Raw genomic sequence first — 16,995 nt, forward strand, 5'->3', positions numbered from 1 at the left:
CCACCCATTTACCTGTTCATCCATCCACTCATCCATGCATCCCTCTATGGTGCTGGGGATGCCAACCACCTGTCCATTTTTCCATCCACCTACCCACCCATCTACCCATTCTTCTCTCCATCCATCCTTCCGTCTCACTATGTTAGGTGCTGGGGACATTGGGAGACAGAACAGCCCTCATGAAGCTCAACAGCTCACCTGGAGGGTTTACACCCACTCAGAACTTCCTGTGGGCTAGGCCACAAGTTCTTCTCAGCTGGATCTCACAATTGGCAGATTAACTGAGACCCACAGTTAACCAGAAACCAGAGACTCCCTGTAATGATCCTTATGTTGTTTTTATTCCATTTAGCCTGGAATGGACAATGTGCTGGACTACGGCCTGGACCGAGTAACCAATCCGAATGAAGTCAAGGTAAACCAGGTATGTCTCTGCCGCATAGTTTGGGTAGGGCCTAGGTTGGATTCTGGGGCTGGGAAGGTGTCCACACGTCTATTCATGTCTGTTAGGGCAACGATATCGCCCCTTTGAGACTGCCAAAGAGAGGAGGACTGTGGGCTCTGTGGACTCAGGGCTGGAGGAGAAGTGGGACCATGGCAGGGTGCTGGGTAAGGAGAAATTATGATTGAAGAGAGACAGAGGCTGTACAGTGCAGGGAAGAGCTAATGGGATCTAGATGGCTGGTTTTCAAACTTTTCTGAGTCACTTCCCCCCTTGAAAATCTGACGAAAGTTATGAGCTCATTCCACTCAAAGATGCACAGACAGACGTTCTGTACACACTTTCAGCCAGTTCCTTGATCCTGAGGAGAGTGTAGACCCCAGCCTCAAAACTCTTGAATCAGCTTTGGATTTAACCTTAATCCGTGACAGGACCTGGAATCTAACACTTGCTTTCACATCCCAGTGGAGGGGGATCTTTGTAAAGATTCTCCAAGCAGGTTTCATTAAAAAAAAAAATACCCTTTCCTCAAATAGGCCATCTTTCATGATGGATAACCAATGTCCTATGAGTATTTATTTATTTATAGAAATACAGTTCATAGGCCGGGCACGGTGGCTCACGCCTGTAATCCCAGCACTTTGGGAGGCCGAGGCGGGCGGATCACGAGGTCAGGAGATCAAGACCAGCCTGGCTAACATGGTGAAACCCCGTCTCTACTAAAAATACAAAAAATTAGCCGGGCGTGGTGGCGGGCGCCTGTAGTCCCAGCTACTCGGGAGGCTGAGGCAGGAGAATGGTGTGACCCCGGGAGGCGGAGCTCGCAGTGAGCCAAGACTGTGCCACTGCACTCCAGCGTGGGGGACAGAGCGAGACTCTGTCTCAAAAAAAAAAAAAAAAGAGAAATACAGTTCATAAGCTGTTGAACCCATGGCCCTATTGACATTTTGGGCCAGATAATTCTTTTTTTTTTTCTATTTATTTATTTAATTAATTTATCATTTGAGACAGGGTCTCACTCTGTTGCCCAGGCTGCAGTTCTGTGGCACGCTCACAGCTCACTGCACCCTTGACCTCCTGGGCTCAGGCGATCCTCCTGCCTCAGCCGCCCAAGTAGCTAGGACCATGGGCACATGTCACCATGCTTGGCTAATTTTTAAAATTATCTGTAGAGACAGTGCCTTTTAATGTTGCCCAGCCTGGTCTTGAACTTCTGGGCTCAAGCAATCCTCTTGCCTTGGCCTCCCAAAGCACTGAGATTACAGGTGTGAGCCACTGTGCCTGGCTCAGATAGATAATTCTTTGGTGAAGTTGTCCTGTGCATTTTAGAATGTTTAGCAGCATCCCTGGCCTCTGCCCATGAGATGTCAGTACCTCCATTCCTCTCCCTGCCCACCTAAGCCCCAGTCCTAACAGTCAAAAACGTCTCCAGACATTGCCCAGTGTACCCTGGGGAGGGAGTCAACATTGCTCTGGCTGAGAACCACTGATTCCAATGAACCGGCCTAGATCCATTTAAACAGGTCTTAGATGGTTTCATTGCTTTCTGTCAAACATTGTCTTTAGGTAGCAAGGGTCGTCATCTCTTTAGCCTAGGGTGTATGTATAGGGCTCTGCAGAGCCTTAAGGCATGAGTGGGGGCCTGTAGGGGTGTGCAGGGGAAGGAGGAGGGTGGAAGTGGAGGGGAAAGAAAAAGGAGCCAGAAATGTTGGCAAGGCAGCTCTGGGACAGTGTTTGCTTTTGCTCCCTGGAGAGTGTCACCGGGGGAATCATTAGGTCTCTTGTCCACAAGCCGGAGAGACCCTTCCTTTGATACACACGGGGCGCAGTCAGCCTTAACTCCGCTGTTCCCGGGGCAGCCTTTCCTGTGTTCCCCTTGTCAGATAACAGATCACTGCTGAGGCCTTGTAGGCTTGGTTGCCATGGAAACAGAATCCTCGAGTAAAAGACTGAACCTGGGTGGAAGGTTTTTTTTTTTTTTTTATGGCTAACTAGCAGCTCTGGAAACCTCTTTCCTGGGGAGGAGAGAGAGGGTGGAGGCAGAAAGCACATCACTCATTCTGACATAGGGGGTGGGAACCAAGGGGCACCCCTCCGTGACCCAAGCCAGGATACTGCTCTGCTGTGTGTCTGTGTGTGTGTGTGTTGGGGGTGTTAGGCAGGACCTTAACTTCATCCATGTGAGAGGGAAGCTAAGGAGCTGAGCTGCTCCATCCTGGATGTGACTTCCGAGGAGGGTGACCAGATTACTGTCTTTACTGGGGAGGCATCTTTGTGCCCCTTGGCCCTCAGAGCCCATTTCTTGCGGATGTGGATACTGGCAACACTCTCAGCCCAGAGCCCAGTGGGCAGGCTGGGTGTGCGACAGAGGGTGCCTTTGCCATGGTGGGGTGTGATAGCGGCCATGTCTCCGCTGTTGCTTACCATTATCTTCTCTGTCTTTCTCTCTCTCTCTTCCCAGCTATCTTTTTCCCGTGCACTCTGGCTGCTGTGGAATAAAGTATTAAGAAGAATAAAGAACTGCAATTCTCATGCATGCAGAGCCCCTTCCAGCCCTCCCCTCAGCCAGCCCCAGCATGCTGTGGTTTATCTGTCTGCAGCATTTCCCACTGTCTGCGAGTCCCCTGTGTTCCTGGGTTAATCTGCCCTGAGAGGAGAGGGTCGCCAGGAGCACGAAGCATCTCCATGAAGACCTGGGAGGGCAGAGGCTTTGGATTTTTGTCTCATTTCAGAGAACTCATGGTGCCTGAGCTGGTTTGAAGAGAGGTCATTTTGAAAAGGAATCAATCCTTCTTCCTTTTTAATTTTCTTTTTTTTTTTTTTTTTTTTTTTTGAGACAGAGTTTTGCCTTGTCACCCAGCCAGGAGTGCAGTGGCGCAGTCTCTGCTCACTGTAAGCTCTGCCTCTCGGGTTCACGCCATTCTCCTGCTTCAGCCTCCCAAGTAGCTGGGACTACAGGCGCCCACCACCACGCCTGGCTAATTGTTTTGTATTTTTAGTAGAGACGGGGTTTCACTGTGTTAGCCAGGATGGTCTCAATCTCCTGACCTCGTGATCCACCCGCTTTGGCCTCCCAAAATGTTGGGATTACAGGCACCGCACCCAGCCTCTTTTCTATTCTTTTTTTTTTGAGACGGAGTCCCACTCTGTCACCCAGGCAGGATTGCAGTGGCGCGATCTCGGCTCACTGCAGCCTCCGCCTTCTGGGTTTAAGTAATTCCTTGCCTCAGCCTCCAGAGTAGCTGTGATTACAGGTGTGTTCCACCACGCCCAGCTCATTTTTTCATATTTTTAGTAGAGACAGGGTTTCTCCATGTTGGCCAGGCTGGTCTCGAACTCCTGACCTCAGGTGATCCACCCACCTTGGCCTCCCAAAGTGCTGGGATTACAGGCATGAGCCACTGCGCCCAGCCATCAATCCTTCTTTTTAAACTTTTATTTTAGGTTCGGGGGTTACATTTCAGGTAAATTGCATGTCACAGGGGTTTGGTGTACAGATTATTTTGTCACTCAGGCAAGAAGCATAGTACTCATAGGTAGTTTTTCCATCCTCTCCCTCCTCCCACCCTCCACCCAGCCTGGATGTCTGTTGTTCCCTTCTTTGTGTCCTTGTGTACTCAATGTTTAGCTCCCACTTGTAAGTGAGACCATGTGGAATTTGGTTTGCTGTTCCTGCTTTAGGTTGCTTAGGATAATGGTTTCTAGCTCCATCCATGTTGCTACAAAGAACAAGATCTCATTTTTTTTTATGGCTGCATGGTATTCCACAGTGTATATGTACCACATTTTCTTTATCCAGTCTACCAGTGATGGGCATTTAGGTTGGTTCCATGTCTTTGCTATTGTGAATAGTGCTGCAGTGAACATAGGCATGCATGTGTCTTTATGATGGAATGAATTATATTCCTTTGGGTGTATACCTAGTAATGGGATTGCTGGGTCAAATGGTAATTCTGTCTTAAGTTCTTTGAGAAATCATCACACTGCTTTCTACAATGGCTGAACTAATTTCATTCCCACCAGCAGCATATAAGCTTCCCTTTTCTCCTTGCCAGCATCTGTTATTTTTTGACTTTTTAATAATAGCCATTCTGAGTGGTGTGAGATGGTATCTCATTGTGGTTTTGATTTGCATTTCGAGAATGAGTAAATTCTTGAGAAGATGTATCTGTTTTCCCCAAATAGAGGGAAGTAACCGTCAACCATAAGGAGGAAGCTCATTAGGTTGGCAGGTGTCTCGGGCCCTGGGTGGCCCACTCCCGCTGGCTGATGGCCGCTGGGAGGGACTGGCCAGGGGCCGGGACCACACTCTAGAAGTGAGTCCTCTTTCAGCTCCAATACCTTGAGGCATATGGAGCCTCCAACTCCTCCCCCCAGGAGGTGATGGGGGCAGGGGCTGCTCATGGCACGGTCACTGCTATCATTTAGGGATGAGGGCAGTGCCGGGTGCTGAAGAGACCCTTGACATAGGCCTGAGCCCCAACTCTGCCACTTCCGGTCCACGTGATCTTGGGTGAGCTCTTTCTTGAGGCACAGTTTCAGTTTCCTCATCTCTAATAGGGGAAGCATGCTAGTTCCTTCCTCAGAGGATTAAGTGGGATCACTTATGTGTAGTGTCCAGAATGCTAATCAACACATAGAGACTCTCCACACACAGCTGGTATTATTCTAAATGTTGTCATGCTGTGAGAGAGAATTTGTGGAACTTGTAGACCTCAGACTCCATGTTAGGGTGCTGTACCTAGCCAGTTTCCTCTTCTACCTCTTCACCTTCTCATACTTCTCCTCTGGTTGGAGGTGGAAGGAGGGGTTACATGCCACTTTCAATCTCTCTGCTTACTCCAATAAGCAGCTGCTCAGAACCTCAGTCTACACTGGCGAGTATACAGATCTTTCGGTAAAAGGCAGAAATACGGCCGGGCAGTATAAACTACTGTGCTCTGCAGAGGTGCTCAGCCTGCAGCCCTCAGTGAGCAACACCCCCTCCCCACACCATATGCTCCCACCAATAGGGGACAAACTGCTTTCTTCTTGTGGCTTCTGTGTGACCATGGCTGGCTGAGGGAAGGGAAGGGGCTAATGTTTTCTGACAGCTCCCTGCGTGCCAGGCACGGAGCTGAGTGCGTCACCCATTGTCACGGCTCAGCTAAGACTCACTACTGTGTTATGAGGTAGATGGCCACATTGGCCTCTGTTTCACATTTGAGAAAGCAGGCCGAGAGAGAGGCTGGCTCCCCCAAGGACGCACAGCTGAGAAGTTGTGAAGCCAGGATCTGAACCTCAGCTGATGGCCGCCAGAGCCCACTCCACATCCTGCCTGACGTTTTCTAATGTCTTTATTGTGGCTTTTAGAAGTTTTTCTGGATTTCCTGAAATCCATTAACAGAGGTAATGTCAGTTTCCTTTTTCACGTGGAGAAAACAAAGTAGAGAGACACAGCCTTTTGCTCAAGGTGACCCAGCCAGGATTCAGTTACGTGTTTCCAATTCTGTAGCTCATGCACCTCCCTGATACCACCACTGCTCCCCTCTCCATCCGGCAAGGCCTACGTCCTGCACCTAGGGCCGGCTTCATGGGCAGGGGGCTTGTACAGCCGCCCAAGACCCCACCCTCAGAAGAACCCTTGTTTGGTTTAATGTTCTGTTACCATCTCAGAATTCTTTACGCTTTTTTTTTCTGAACAGTAAACCTGCATTTTTGTTTTGCATTGAGCCTTGTAAATTGTAAGCAGTTCTACCTCTACCAGATGAGGTTGTACCTGGCTGGATGGCTATTTACTTCGCATGATCACAATCTTGAATCCAAGACTCCTTAGACAGCTGCACCCCCTTAATTTTTTTAAAAATCTATCTATCTATCTATCTATCTATCTATCTATCTATCTATCTATCTATCTACCTACCTATCTACCTATCTACCTACCTACCTACCTACCTACCTACCTACCTACCTATCTATTTTGAGACAGTCTTACTCTGTTGCCCAGGCTGGAGTGTAGAGGCACAATTTCGGATCACCACAACCTCCACCTCCTGAAATGATTTTTGTGCCTTAGCCTACTGAGTAGCTGGGATTACAAACGTGTGCCACCATGCACGGCTAATTTTTATATTTTTAGTAGAGACAAGGTTTTGCCTTTTTGGCCAAGCTGGTCTCAAAATCCTGGCCTTGGGTGATTCGCCTGCCTTGGCCTCTCAGAGTGCTAGGATTACAGACGTGAGCCACCATGCCTGGCCTTTATTTATTTATTTTGAGACTAGATTATAAGACTGGCTAATTTTTGTATTTTTAGTAGAGATGGGGTTTTACCATGTTGCCCAGGCTGGTCTTGAACTCCTGGGCTCAAGTGATCCACCTGCCTTGGCCTCCCATAGTGCTGGGATTACAACAGGTATGAACCACTGCGCCCAGCCCCATCTCTTTTCTTGCCTGCTTTGCCTTAACCCCTTGTGTTTCTGGATCTCCCGGTTTCTGACTTTAGATCCTCTCTCTGCTCTCAATGCCAGTGCTGCCTGATTCCTCACGGTTCTCCCCATCTTGCCTTTGGCTCCGTGGCTTTCTCGGCCCCGCACCTGTGTTTCTCTGCAGTTACCTGCCCAGCTAGCCATTCCCAAGGTCCTTCCTTATTTCTCTCCTGCACTCCTGCCGGTGGCCTGACCCCTCCTGCCCTGTGATAATTGTCTGCAGCCTCCATCCCGGGTTCACCTGTCAGCCGGCCCAAAGCTATGTAAACAACAAGTCTAGATGTGTCCCTATTTGGGCAACTCTGCAAGGGAAAAATAAGAAGTTGTTAGAATGCTAAGAATCCAGAGATTCCTTAGGTGGAATCTTCCTCCTGTAGCAAAGTGTGTCGCTGAGATGAGGCATAAAGAAGTGGCTTGGCTCCAGGAGGGCTGGCAGCTGAGAAAGGAGGGAAGTTGTGTGTAAATGCCAGGCTGGAAAAAAACCCCTTATTTCTTATTTTATCATGAGGTGGTTTTCTTTGAGTTGCTTAGAATTGTGTGTACTCTTTTTTTTTGTAACAACTTCACTTTAACATAATGTTTCTTATTGCCTTCGGCTAAGATATAATAATATTGATAGTAGTTTTGCAAGACTTAGCAAATAAAAATACAGGATTCCCAGTTATGTTTGAATTTCAGATAAGTAATGAATATCTTTTTCACATAAGTAGGTCCCATATATTGCCTGTGAATCCTGCGTTGTATCTTACGATGAGGGCTAAAATTGTGGCGTGCACGTGCTCAGTGGTGGTGTAGTAGCCCTAATGAGTAGGCTCTGTGTGTGGGTCTCTGTTATGTGCCAGGCACCTTATGTCTATTATCTCATTTAGTCCCTCTTTTTTTCTATTCTCCTTTTACAAATGAGAAATTAGAGGCTCTGAGATGCTGAGCAACTCATCCAAGGTCATAGCCAGGAAGTGGTAGGACTAGGATTTTAACCTTTGTCTGACCCCCAAAGCCCATATACTTCTATTTCTTTCCTTCCTTCCTTCTTTCCTTCCTTCCTTCCTTTTTCTCTCTTTCCTTCCCTCCTTCATTCCCTCCCTCCTCTCTCTCTCTTTCCTTTCTTTTCTTTTCCTTCTTTCTTTCTTTCTCTTTCTTTCTTTTTCTTTCTTTCTTTCTCTCTCTCTCTTTCTTTCTTTCCTTCCTTCCTTCTTTCCTTCCTTCTTTCTTTCTCTCTCTCTCTTTCTTTCTTTCTCCTTCCTTCCTTCCTTCCTTCCTTCCTTCCTTCCTTCCTTCCTTCCTTCCTTCCTCCCTTCCTCCCTTCCTCCCTTCCTCCCTTCCTCCCTTTCTCCCTTCTTCCCTTCTTCCCTTCCTCCCTTCCTCCCTTTCTCCCTTCCTTCTATCTGTCTCTCTCTCTCTCTCTTTCTTTCTTTTTTGAGACAAGGTCTTGTTCAGTCACCCATGCTCCAGTGCAGTGGTGCCATCCTAGCTCACTGCCGCCTCAAACTCCTGGGCTCAAGCAATCCTCTGGCCTCAGCCTCCAGCAGTTGCTGGGACCACAGGCATGTATCACCATCCATACTCTTTCCTGAATCTCTTCTCCACCACTCCCTCCAAATCAAATTGTCTCTTCACCTTTTAGAGAAGTTCAGGACTATTTTCCCTCCCTGCACGCACTCCTAGAAGAGCAGAGATTCCTGTATGTCAACCTAGAGGAAGCAGATCCCATGGACGGCTAATATTTCCAGGTTCATAATTTATTGTACAAATTGAATTATCACATGACAAGTTGACATGAGCTTCTCCAGGCATGAGAACTTAATGGAGGAGGCACAGACAGTTTAGAATCCATTATGTTGCTTTCACAGCTGGAGTTTTTTTAGATCTTGACTTGGAGTGAAAGGTCATCAAAACAATGCCTCCATATGTGGCCAGTACACAACTCATTCTACTGGTGAGCATCTAAAAGTTGAAATGTATTTTAGTGCCTGGGATTGGGCATCATTTTCTGGACCTGCCATGATTTCAATCTAGCCAAAGCCACACATTCCGCAGCCACTGTCCTTCAACGTACGCAACCTGGACAGCTATTTTTAAAGCTAGAAATACAAGCTAAAATTCATGTGGACAATCCAAGGTAGAGGTGGGAAAGTCTCACCTTCAACCAAATCCTGTTAATGGAGAGCAGGCTGCAGTTCCATTCCCAGAAGGTAACTGGTAATTCTGGGAATCAGAAAACAAAATAGCAAACTACAGCGCAGAGGCAGAGCCCTAGGGAGAGAATAAAATCAAATGAAGCGAACAGGAGTATACAAATTGTAAACCCCTGAAGACTGAGGTAATGGCCCTAGAAGCAAGTATATTAGGCCAAAGGAAGACCCCCTAGAGGCAGAATGGAAATGAGCATGGCAGAAAGTCCTGCAAATACGGCTCCCTGCAGGGCCCAGAGAACACCAGGCAGCCAGGGTGCGTCCACTCAGGAGCCCTGTGCCCCCAGGTTCTGGCTGCAGAACAGTGGCCGACAGGCAGACAGCTTGATGCTGGGGTCTGGACTCCTTGGAGGTGCTTAAGACACTGGCTGCTGAGTATGGGCCTAGCATGATTCTGGTCTTCACCATCATGAGTGTTAAGGACAGAGTGTTTCTGGTACTTGTGTTTGTCTCGTGTTAGGGCTCTAATTCACTTTTGCTTTACATTTTATTTATTTATTTATTATGAGATGGAGTTTCGCTCTATCACCCAGGCTGGAGTGCAGTAGCATGATCTCGGCTCACTGCAGCCTCCACCTCCTGGGTTCAAGCAATTCTCCTGCGTCATTCCCGCCTCCACCACCACGCTCCCCACCCCCACCCCACCCCGCCCACTGCCAAGTAACTAGGATTACAGGTGTGCACCACCATGCCCGGTTAATTTTTGTATTTTCAGTAGAGATGGGGGAGCTCACTATGTTGGCCAGGCTGACCTTAGGTGATCTGCCTGCCTCAGCTTCCCAAAGTGCTGGGGTTACAGGCCTGAACCACTGTACCCGGCCATGTTTACATTTTAAATTAAGTCACTGGACAGAGTCATTCCATCCTGTAGCACTCTCAGCTTCAGGGCAAGGAAGGAATGGGAAGAGAGCAGGCTAGGAGGAGAAAGTGAACAGGATCAGCTAGTTTGTGTCTCTCAACAATCACTCTTCAGATTTGCAAAGGGGGGAGCTGGATATGAATCCTGGCCCATCCAATTACTGACCAGGAGGTGTTGAGAAGGTTACTTACTACCTCTCAGGAGCTTTGTTTCCTCAGCTAAAAATGAGTATAATAAAATCTCCTTACCTTAAGCTTTGTAAAGGCTCAAAGAAGTGTAAATTGCTTCACAGTAGTTGCTAGGCAGTTATCATTATGTAAAAGTACAGCTCCCCCTTTGAGCAGAGGGCATAGACCAGTAGATGCTATTCTGAATAACCCACTCCAGCAAGGCTCCAACAGAAGGAAGTAATTATACAGTATTAGATTTAAATGTAAGTCCACTCTGGCCCCACGGTCCTTTTCTACCTGAAATGTGCATCTTCTAAAACAGTGCCTTATGTTGGAGGAGAATGGGATCAAATAAGTATGGTTGCCAATGCATTTGGATCATTTGGGGAGTGCTTTCCATTTTTTAGTGGAAAAAAATGCTATTAAGCTTAGAAAATGTCCCCATTATTCTAGGCCCCCAAGCACAATGAAGTCATCATTTATTACATATTTACAGAGCATCTACTCTGCGTTGGCCATTGTGCTAGGGAAGATAGACATGGCCCCCTGCCCTTAATGGTGCCTTCATATTGGTTCATACATTGAACAAAGAGTCACACAAATAAGGATAAAATTCAAATGGTGATCAGTGCTATGAAGGAGCAAGTCAGGATGTATAAGAGCCTAAAACATAAAGAACTACATGAGCCTTACCTTTCTGAGATAACTCTTCCTAATCCCTTATGCAGGAAAAAAGATTTCTTGTGAAAAGCAATGATAGAAAAGCAATCCAGGGAAGCAAAATGAAACCCAGCCTGAGTTAGAAAGGAGAGACGAGTATATCACAGTCTGGATTGGACTCTCCTTTACTCCTTTTCAATGAGCTCATGAACCAGTGTTTATTTTGCTGACTGGCTCAAAGGAAGTAGTGGCCTCCTCAGACTTACAACTCTTTTCCAAGTGAAGACTTGGGGGTGTTAAGCAGCATGGATATTAGCAAGGCAGGAATTAAGAGGCTTTGCGTGAGGCCAGGCAAGGTGGCTCACGCCTGTAATCCCAACACTTTGGGAGGCCAAGGCAGGCAGATCACGAGGTCAAGAGATTGAAACGATCCTGGCCAACATGGTAAAACCCCATCTCTACTAAAAATACAAAAATTAGCTGGGCGTGGTGGTGCGTGCCTGTAGGCCCAGCTACTTGGGAGGCTGAGGCAGGAGAATCACTTGAACCCGGAAGGTGGAGGTTGCAGTGAGCTGAGATCATACCACTGCACTCCAGCCTGGCAACAGAGCGAGACTCTGTCTCAACAACAACAACAAACAAACAAACAACAACAAAAAAGAGGCTCCTCTTGAAGTGTAAGAGTCAGTACCAACCAGCCCCTGGACACAACCAAACCCAGGAGAACTGAGGCTGGGATCACCACCTTGCCCAACCTCCAAGAGTTCCGTGGAGCAGAAAAGCAGCACAGACGAAGCACAACCCACTGCAACTGCAGATCTATGTATTTTAGCCAGAGATAGATCTGAATGGCTTCCAGGAGCTTCTAAGAGCCTGAACATGAAGCCCCTCTTGGAGCTGTGCACGCAGTGCATGCTGGCCTCAAGCCTTTCCATTATGTGCTTTATTTTGGGTAACAATGGTTTCTTTTTCTTTTTTTTTTTTTTTTTTTGAGACGGAGTCTCGCTCTGTCACCCAGGCTGGAGTGCAGTGGCCGGATTCAGCTCACTGCAAGCTCTGCCTCCCGGGTTTACGCCATTCTCCTGCCTCAGCCTCCGGAGTAGCTGGGACTACAGGCGCCCGCCACCTCGCCCGGCTAGTTTTTTGTATTTTTTTTAGTAGAGACGGGGTTTCACTGTGTTAGCCAGGATGGTCTCGATCTCCTGACCTCGTGATCCGCCCGTCTCAGCCTCCCAAAGTGCTGGGATTACAGGCTTGAGCCACCGCGCCCGGCCTTATTTTTCAACTTATATTATTGGTCAAATTGTTATGACTCTTTGAGGAATGCATCTCACCATTGCTTCAGAGCTCTCCCCGTTACAAAAGAAACCAACACCCAAGCTCTGTGCTAGTTTTTCTATCTCCTCTCTCTCTCTCTTTTTTTTCTTTTTTGAGACAAGATCTTGCACTGTTACTCAGGCTAGAATGCAGTGGCATGATCATGGCTCACTGCAGTCTCAACCTCCCAGGATCAGGCGACCCTTTCACCTCAGCCTCCCAAGTAGCTGAGACTGCAGTTGCATGCTACCGTGCCTGGCTAATTTTTTGTACTTTTAGTAAAGACGGGGTTTTGTCATGTTGCTCGGGCTAGTCTCAAACTCCTGGGCTCAAGCGATCCTCCCTCCTCGGCTTCCCAAAGTGCTGGGATTACAGGCTTGAGCCACCACACCTGGCCTTCCTCATTTTCTCTTAATCCATATCTCAGATGGGAATCTTTATCTCTCACTCTACAGATCATTCTGTAGGCACTATGCTAAATTGGCACCAATCCCAAACTTAGTCCTTAATTCATCTTGGCCTTTAGGCAAGCAAAGTTACAGTGCCAAATTCTGCTCCTTCGCTTGCCAGATCTCTTAGTTGGTATTTATTCCACAGGGGTTACATAGAATAGAGTGGAGGCAGTAGAAACAGGGAAATCCTACCTTTTAAGAAAGACAAAAAATGGGCATTTTTCTCATGGGGAAGGATTTTTATTTTTCAAATGGGTGTTTGAGCTGTAATGATTTCATGACATCTGTTTAATGGTTTTGTTTCTTTGTTTTACAGAAACAAACAGTCATTGCTGTCAAAAAAGAGGTAATTAGTCTTCCACTTCCAGGGAAGAATGGTTTTAAATCTTCTGACAGATTATATGTACTTTGCTTTACCCTCTGCGCTTGGTAATGAAATGAAAACCATGTGCTGTGTTCAAACAATTATTTCCAAATTCATGGATGGCACAGAGTGATGAAGCATCTTTTGTAAGCTCTGGCTGGGTCTGAAAAACCCCTCCAAGGCACAGAGCTGAGGGGTGGCCAGAGAGGACTGTGGAACCAATGCTGCAGGCTGCAGAGACTCTACATCCCCAGCGTGGCCCCTGTGCCTATCATTACAGGGCCAGAATGTACCCAAGGTGACAAACTGCCTATTCTGGCAAATCTTATGTCTGGGGCCCAAGACAGAGTCCTGGGAAGCATTGAGCATTGAGGTGGGATGTGCGGTTAGCTATCTGAACGTGGAAGAAGGTGGTGGAGGAGGGGATAACTTGCTTTGGCCAATGCTGCAGAATCAGGAAGTTTAAGGATGTCACCTGTGGTGGGGACCACTCTCTGCTTCTGTCAGAGCCAGAGGCACGTGAGGGAAAAGTCAGGTATTTGTCCCCGTGTCTCAGTTGAATGCTCCTTACAACTTTTTTTTTTCTGCTGATGCTTTTTCCCAGACTAATACATAATGGCTGAAGGAGGCCACTGATTTGAAGTCTGTGGTCATCTGTCCACCGTGGGCCTGACCCACTGGTACTGAGGGGACTGGCTTTGGGCATGGGGTGCGGCTGTGGGTAAATGGCTTCTGGGTTTGGAGGCTGTGTGTAGTGACACTGAAGGGTGGGGGGTTGAACACCTTCTGACAACTGTGTCTCTTCCAGATCATGTATTACCAACAGGCCTTGATGAGGTCCACAGTGAAGTCTTCCGTGTCCCTGGGAGGGTATGTCTCTGATTTGTTGATCTTGCTAAAGTCTGACCAATAGGTAAGACAAGAGGAGAACTTATGTTTTAAGGCAAACTCAACAGTTCCTGGGCTGATGGACTGAAGATTCAGCAGAACTGCGAGGGACAAAACCAGTCTCTTGGGGGCTTAGTTCCTAGTTCATCTCTCAGAATAAGCCTCCGGGTCTCAGCCGGGCGCGGTGGCTCAAACCTTTAATCCCAGCACTTTGGGAGGCCGAGACAGGCGGATCACGAGGTCAGGAGATCGAGACCATCCTGGCTAACAGGGTGAAACCCCGTCTCTACTAAAAAATACAACAACAACAACAAAACTAGCCGGGCGAGGTGGCGGGAGCCTGTAGTTCCAGCTACTCGGGAGGCTGAGGCAGGAGAATGGCGTAAACCCGGGAGGCGGAGCTTGCAGTGAGCTGAGATCCGGCCACTGCACTCCAGCCTGGGTGACAGAGCGAGACTCTGTCTCAAAAAAAAAAAAAAAAAAAAACCTCCGGGTCTCATCTTGGGTTAGACAAAATCAAGGGTAGGTGAGATTCTAGAAAAGACTGTTATGTCTCTTGGAATCCACTAATGTGTGGATGGGGAAGTTGGAAAGAGTTGGAAGTCCGTGGACTGAAGACCCTGTGAGGATCCAAGACAGCCTGGGTTCCTATCGTTACCCGTTCCAATTCATTAGGGGTGTGTGAGTCATGTTTACTGGTTCCATGTGCTACTAAATGTCCGTCGTTCATCTTTGATTTAAAATCCCCTTAAGATAAATTGGACATTTATGTTTGATTTGTTGAACTTTCTGGCTACCTTGACCCAGCCCCGCATAGGACATCATCTAGGAGACAAGAAAGAGCTGAGTGCCGCCTCCCACATGCAAGCAGTTATTCCTTTAAAATGCGGAATTTATTTTAGGAGCACATTGCTAACTCTGGGATTTTCCTGCACACATGAAAATAAACTTGGCTTATTCCTGGGAGGCACGATGTGACTAATCATGTATTCTAACTGTGTAAGACTCAAGTCATGGTACTAATCGGGACTGAAGATGCTATGTTTTGTTTAGTGCCTTCCTTCAATATGGTTAAGGGTTGGGCTCTTGTAAAAATTTTTTACGTCTTCCTATGTCCCCAGTTTGCAAAAATGCCACCTGCCTGAGAAAATATGCCCTGACCCCACCCACATTTCAGTGACTCTGCTGCTACTGAGCCCTGATCCTAGCTGAGGAGGGCACCTGTGTACTCAGGGGCACTCACTTTGGGTTATAATAATCCTCATTATTCTATGATAAACTCAAAACCATGTACTTCTGTGTTCCATAAACCCAGTTTCATGAAACCAAACAGAAAGAAAATGAAAGGAGACCCAAGGATATTTCTTAGACATACTTTCCAATTTTATTTGTCTCCGGACCTTATTACCATAATTTTGACATCATTAGTGTTTTGACCTGTGAACCAGTTTTTTTTTTTTTGTTTGTTTTTGTTATTTTCCTCCAGCTTCTCCGCTGGCAAAGGTCTGGGCCAGGTGAGGTGGTGTGCGCCTGGTAAAGGTCTGGGCCTGGTGTGCACTGGTAAAGGATTGGGCCGGGTGAGGTGGTGTACGCCTGTAATCCCAGCACTTTGGGAAGCCGAGGCAGGCAGATCACGTGAGGCCAGGAGTTCAAGACCAGCCTAGTCAAAATGGTGAAACCCCGTCCCTACTAAAAAGATAAAAATTAGCCGGGCATGGTGGTGTACGCCTGTAGTCCCAGCTACTTAGGAGGCTGAGGCACAAGAATTACTTGAACCCAGGAGGAGGAGGCTGCAGTGAGCTGAGAGAGCACCACTGCGTTCCAGCCTGGGAGACAGCGCAAACTCCGTCTCAAAAAAAAAAAAAAACATAAAAAAAAGTTCTGATTGTGGCCTAAGAGAGTCTCGGGAGAGAAGAAGCCAGGGGGCTTGAGTTCTGCATAGAATTGCAAACCCAGTGCTTGTCGCTAAGGCACCAGTGGTTTATCTCTAAGGCGTGGATCCGGTTCTGTCCAAATCTCATGGCTGAGGGAAGACTTCAGGGCAGGTGCATTTCACATTCACTGTGGACACAATTTTCCAACTACGGGGAGGAGGCACAGCAGGTTTTCGATACCCAGACAGCAGGAGATATACTAACTCAGAAGGTCTGACTCAACTCAAGGGAATTAGCTCTTTTTTAGAAAAGTTTTTTAAAATTGACACATAATTGTACATGTTTAGGGGTACATAGTAATGTTTCAGTACGTACAGTGTATACTGATTGGATCAGGGTAATTAGCATATCCATCATCTCAAAGGTTTATCATTTGTTTGTGTTGGGAGCATTCAATATCTTCTTTTCTGGCTATTTGAAAGTACATAAAGTAGAACAGAGGTTACTACAGACTGGGAAGGGCAGGGGGGAGGGGAGGTAGGAAACTATTTGTTAAAGGATAAAAAATTAGGCTGGGAGTGGTGGCTCATGCCTATAATCCCAGCGCTTTGGGAGGCCGAGGTGGGAGGATTGCTCGAGTCCAGGAGTTGAAGACCAGCCTGGGCAACATAGTGAGACTCCATCTCTACAAAGAATTAAAAAAAAAAAAAATTGCCAGGTGTGATGGCGCATGCCTATGGTCCCATCTCATCATCAGGCTGAGGTGGGAGGATGGCTTGAGCCTGAGAGGTCAAGGCTGCAGTGAGCCATGATTGCATCACCGCACTCCAGCCTCAGTGACAGAGCATGACGCTGTCTCAAAAAAAAAAAAAAAAAAAAAAACCCCAAAAAAACAGTTACAAAATTACAGCTAGACAGTGTTCTGTAGCACTGTAGGATGACTATAGTTAATAATAATATAGTATGTATTTCCAAATAGCTGGAAGAGAAGGAATTAGCCCTTCCTCCAAATAGTGTGTTTGGGCCAATTAAGCCCCAGGTTTAAATAACGGGCCTAAGTTTCCAAACCCAGGCATTATCCTGACAAAGGGTAGAACCCAACATGGCAAGAGTCTTGGAGTCTATGGCAACTTTGGGCTTCTAAGATGGGTGCAGAGACACAAGTTTGAACACTCCAAGTTGGCTTTGAATCTAAAAACCTATTGATAAAATAGAAACAGGCCATATTTTAATGAAATAGGTACAGAAAGGCCGGGCGTGGGGGCTCACACCTGTAATCCCAGCACTTTGGGAGACTGAGGGGAATCGCTTGA

At 47.2% G+C, this 16,995-nt stretch overlaps 1 protein-coding gene across 7 annotated transcripts in view; it reads left to right on the top strand.

Moving 5' to 3' along the window:
• Nucleotides 1-16,995, top strand: part of RGS9 (regulator of G protein signaling 9) — a 99,529-nt gene that overhangs the window by 46,975 nt on the left and 35,559 nt on the right. For 3 of the 7 annotated variants that reach the window (XM_028836673.2, XM_028836675.2, XM_028836671.2), the window contains 3 exons: nt 353-424; nt 12,873-12,902; nt 13,729-13,790. In XM_028836673.2, the coding sequence (XP_028692506.1) occupies nt 353-424; nt 12,873-12,902; nt 13,729-13,790 (164 nt within the window). Of the gene's footprint in view, nt 1-352; nt 449-12,872; nt 12,903-13,728; nt 13,791-16,995 lie in introns of all 7 variants that reach the window. The other 4 variants (XM_077972532.1, XM_028836672.2, XM_077972531.1 and 1 more) reach the window with 2 other exon arrangements.

Source organism: Macaca mulatta, chromosome 16 (genome assembly GCF_049350105.2).
Source record: "Macaca mulatta isolate MMU2019108-1 chromosome 16, T2T-MMU8v2.0, whole genome shotgun sequence".
NCBI lineage: Eukaryota > Metazoa > Chordata > Mammalia > Primates > Cercopithecidae > Macaca > Macaca mulatta.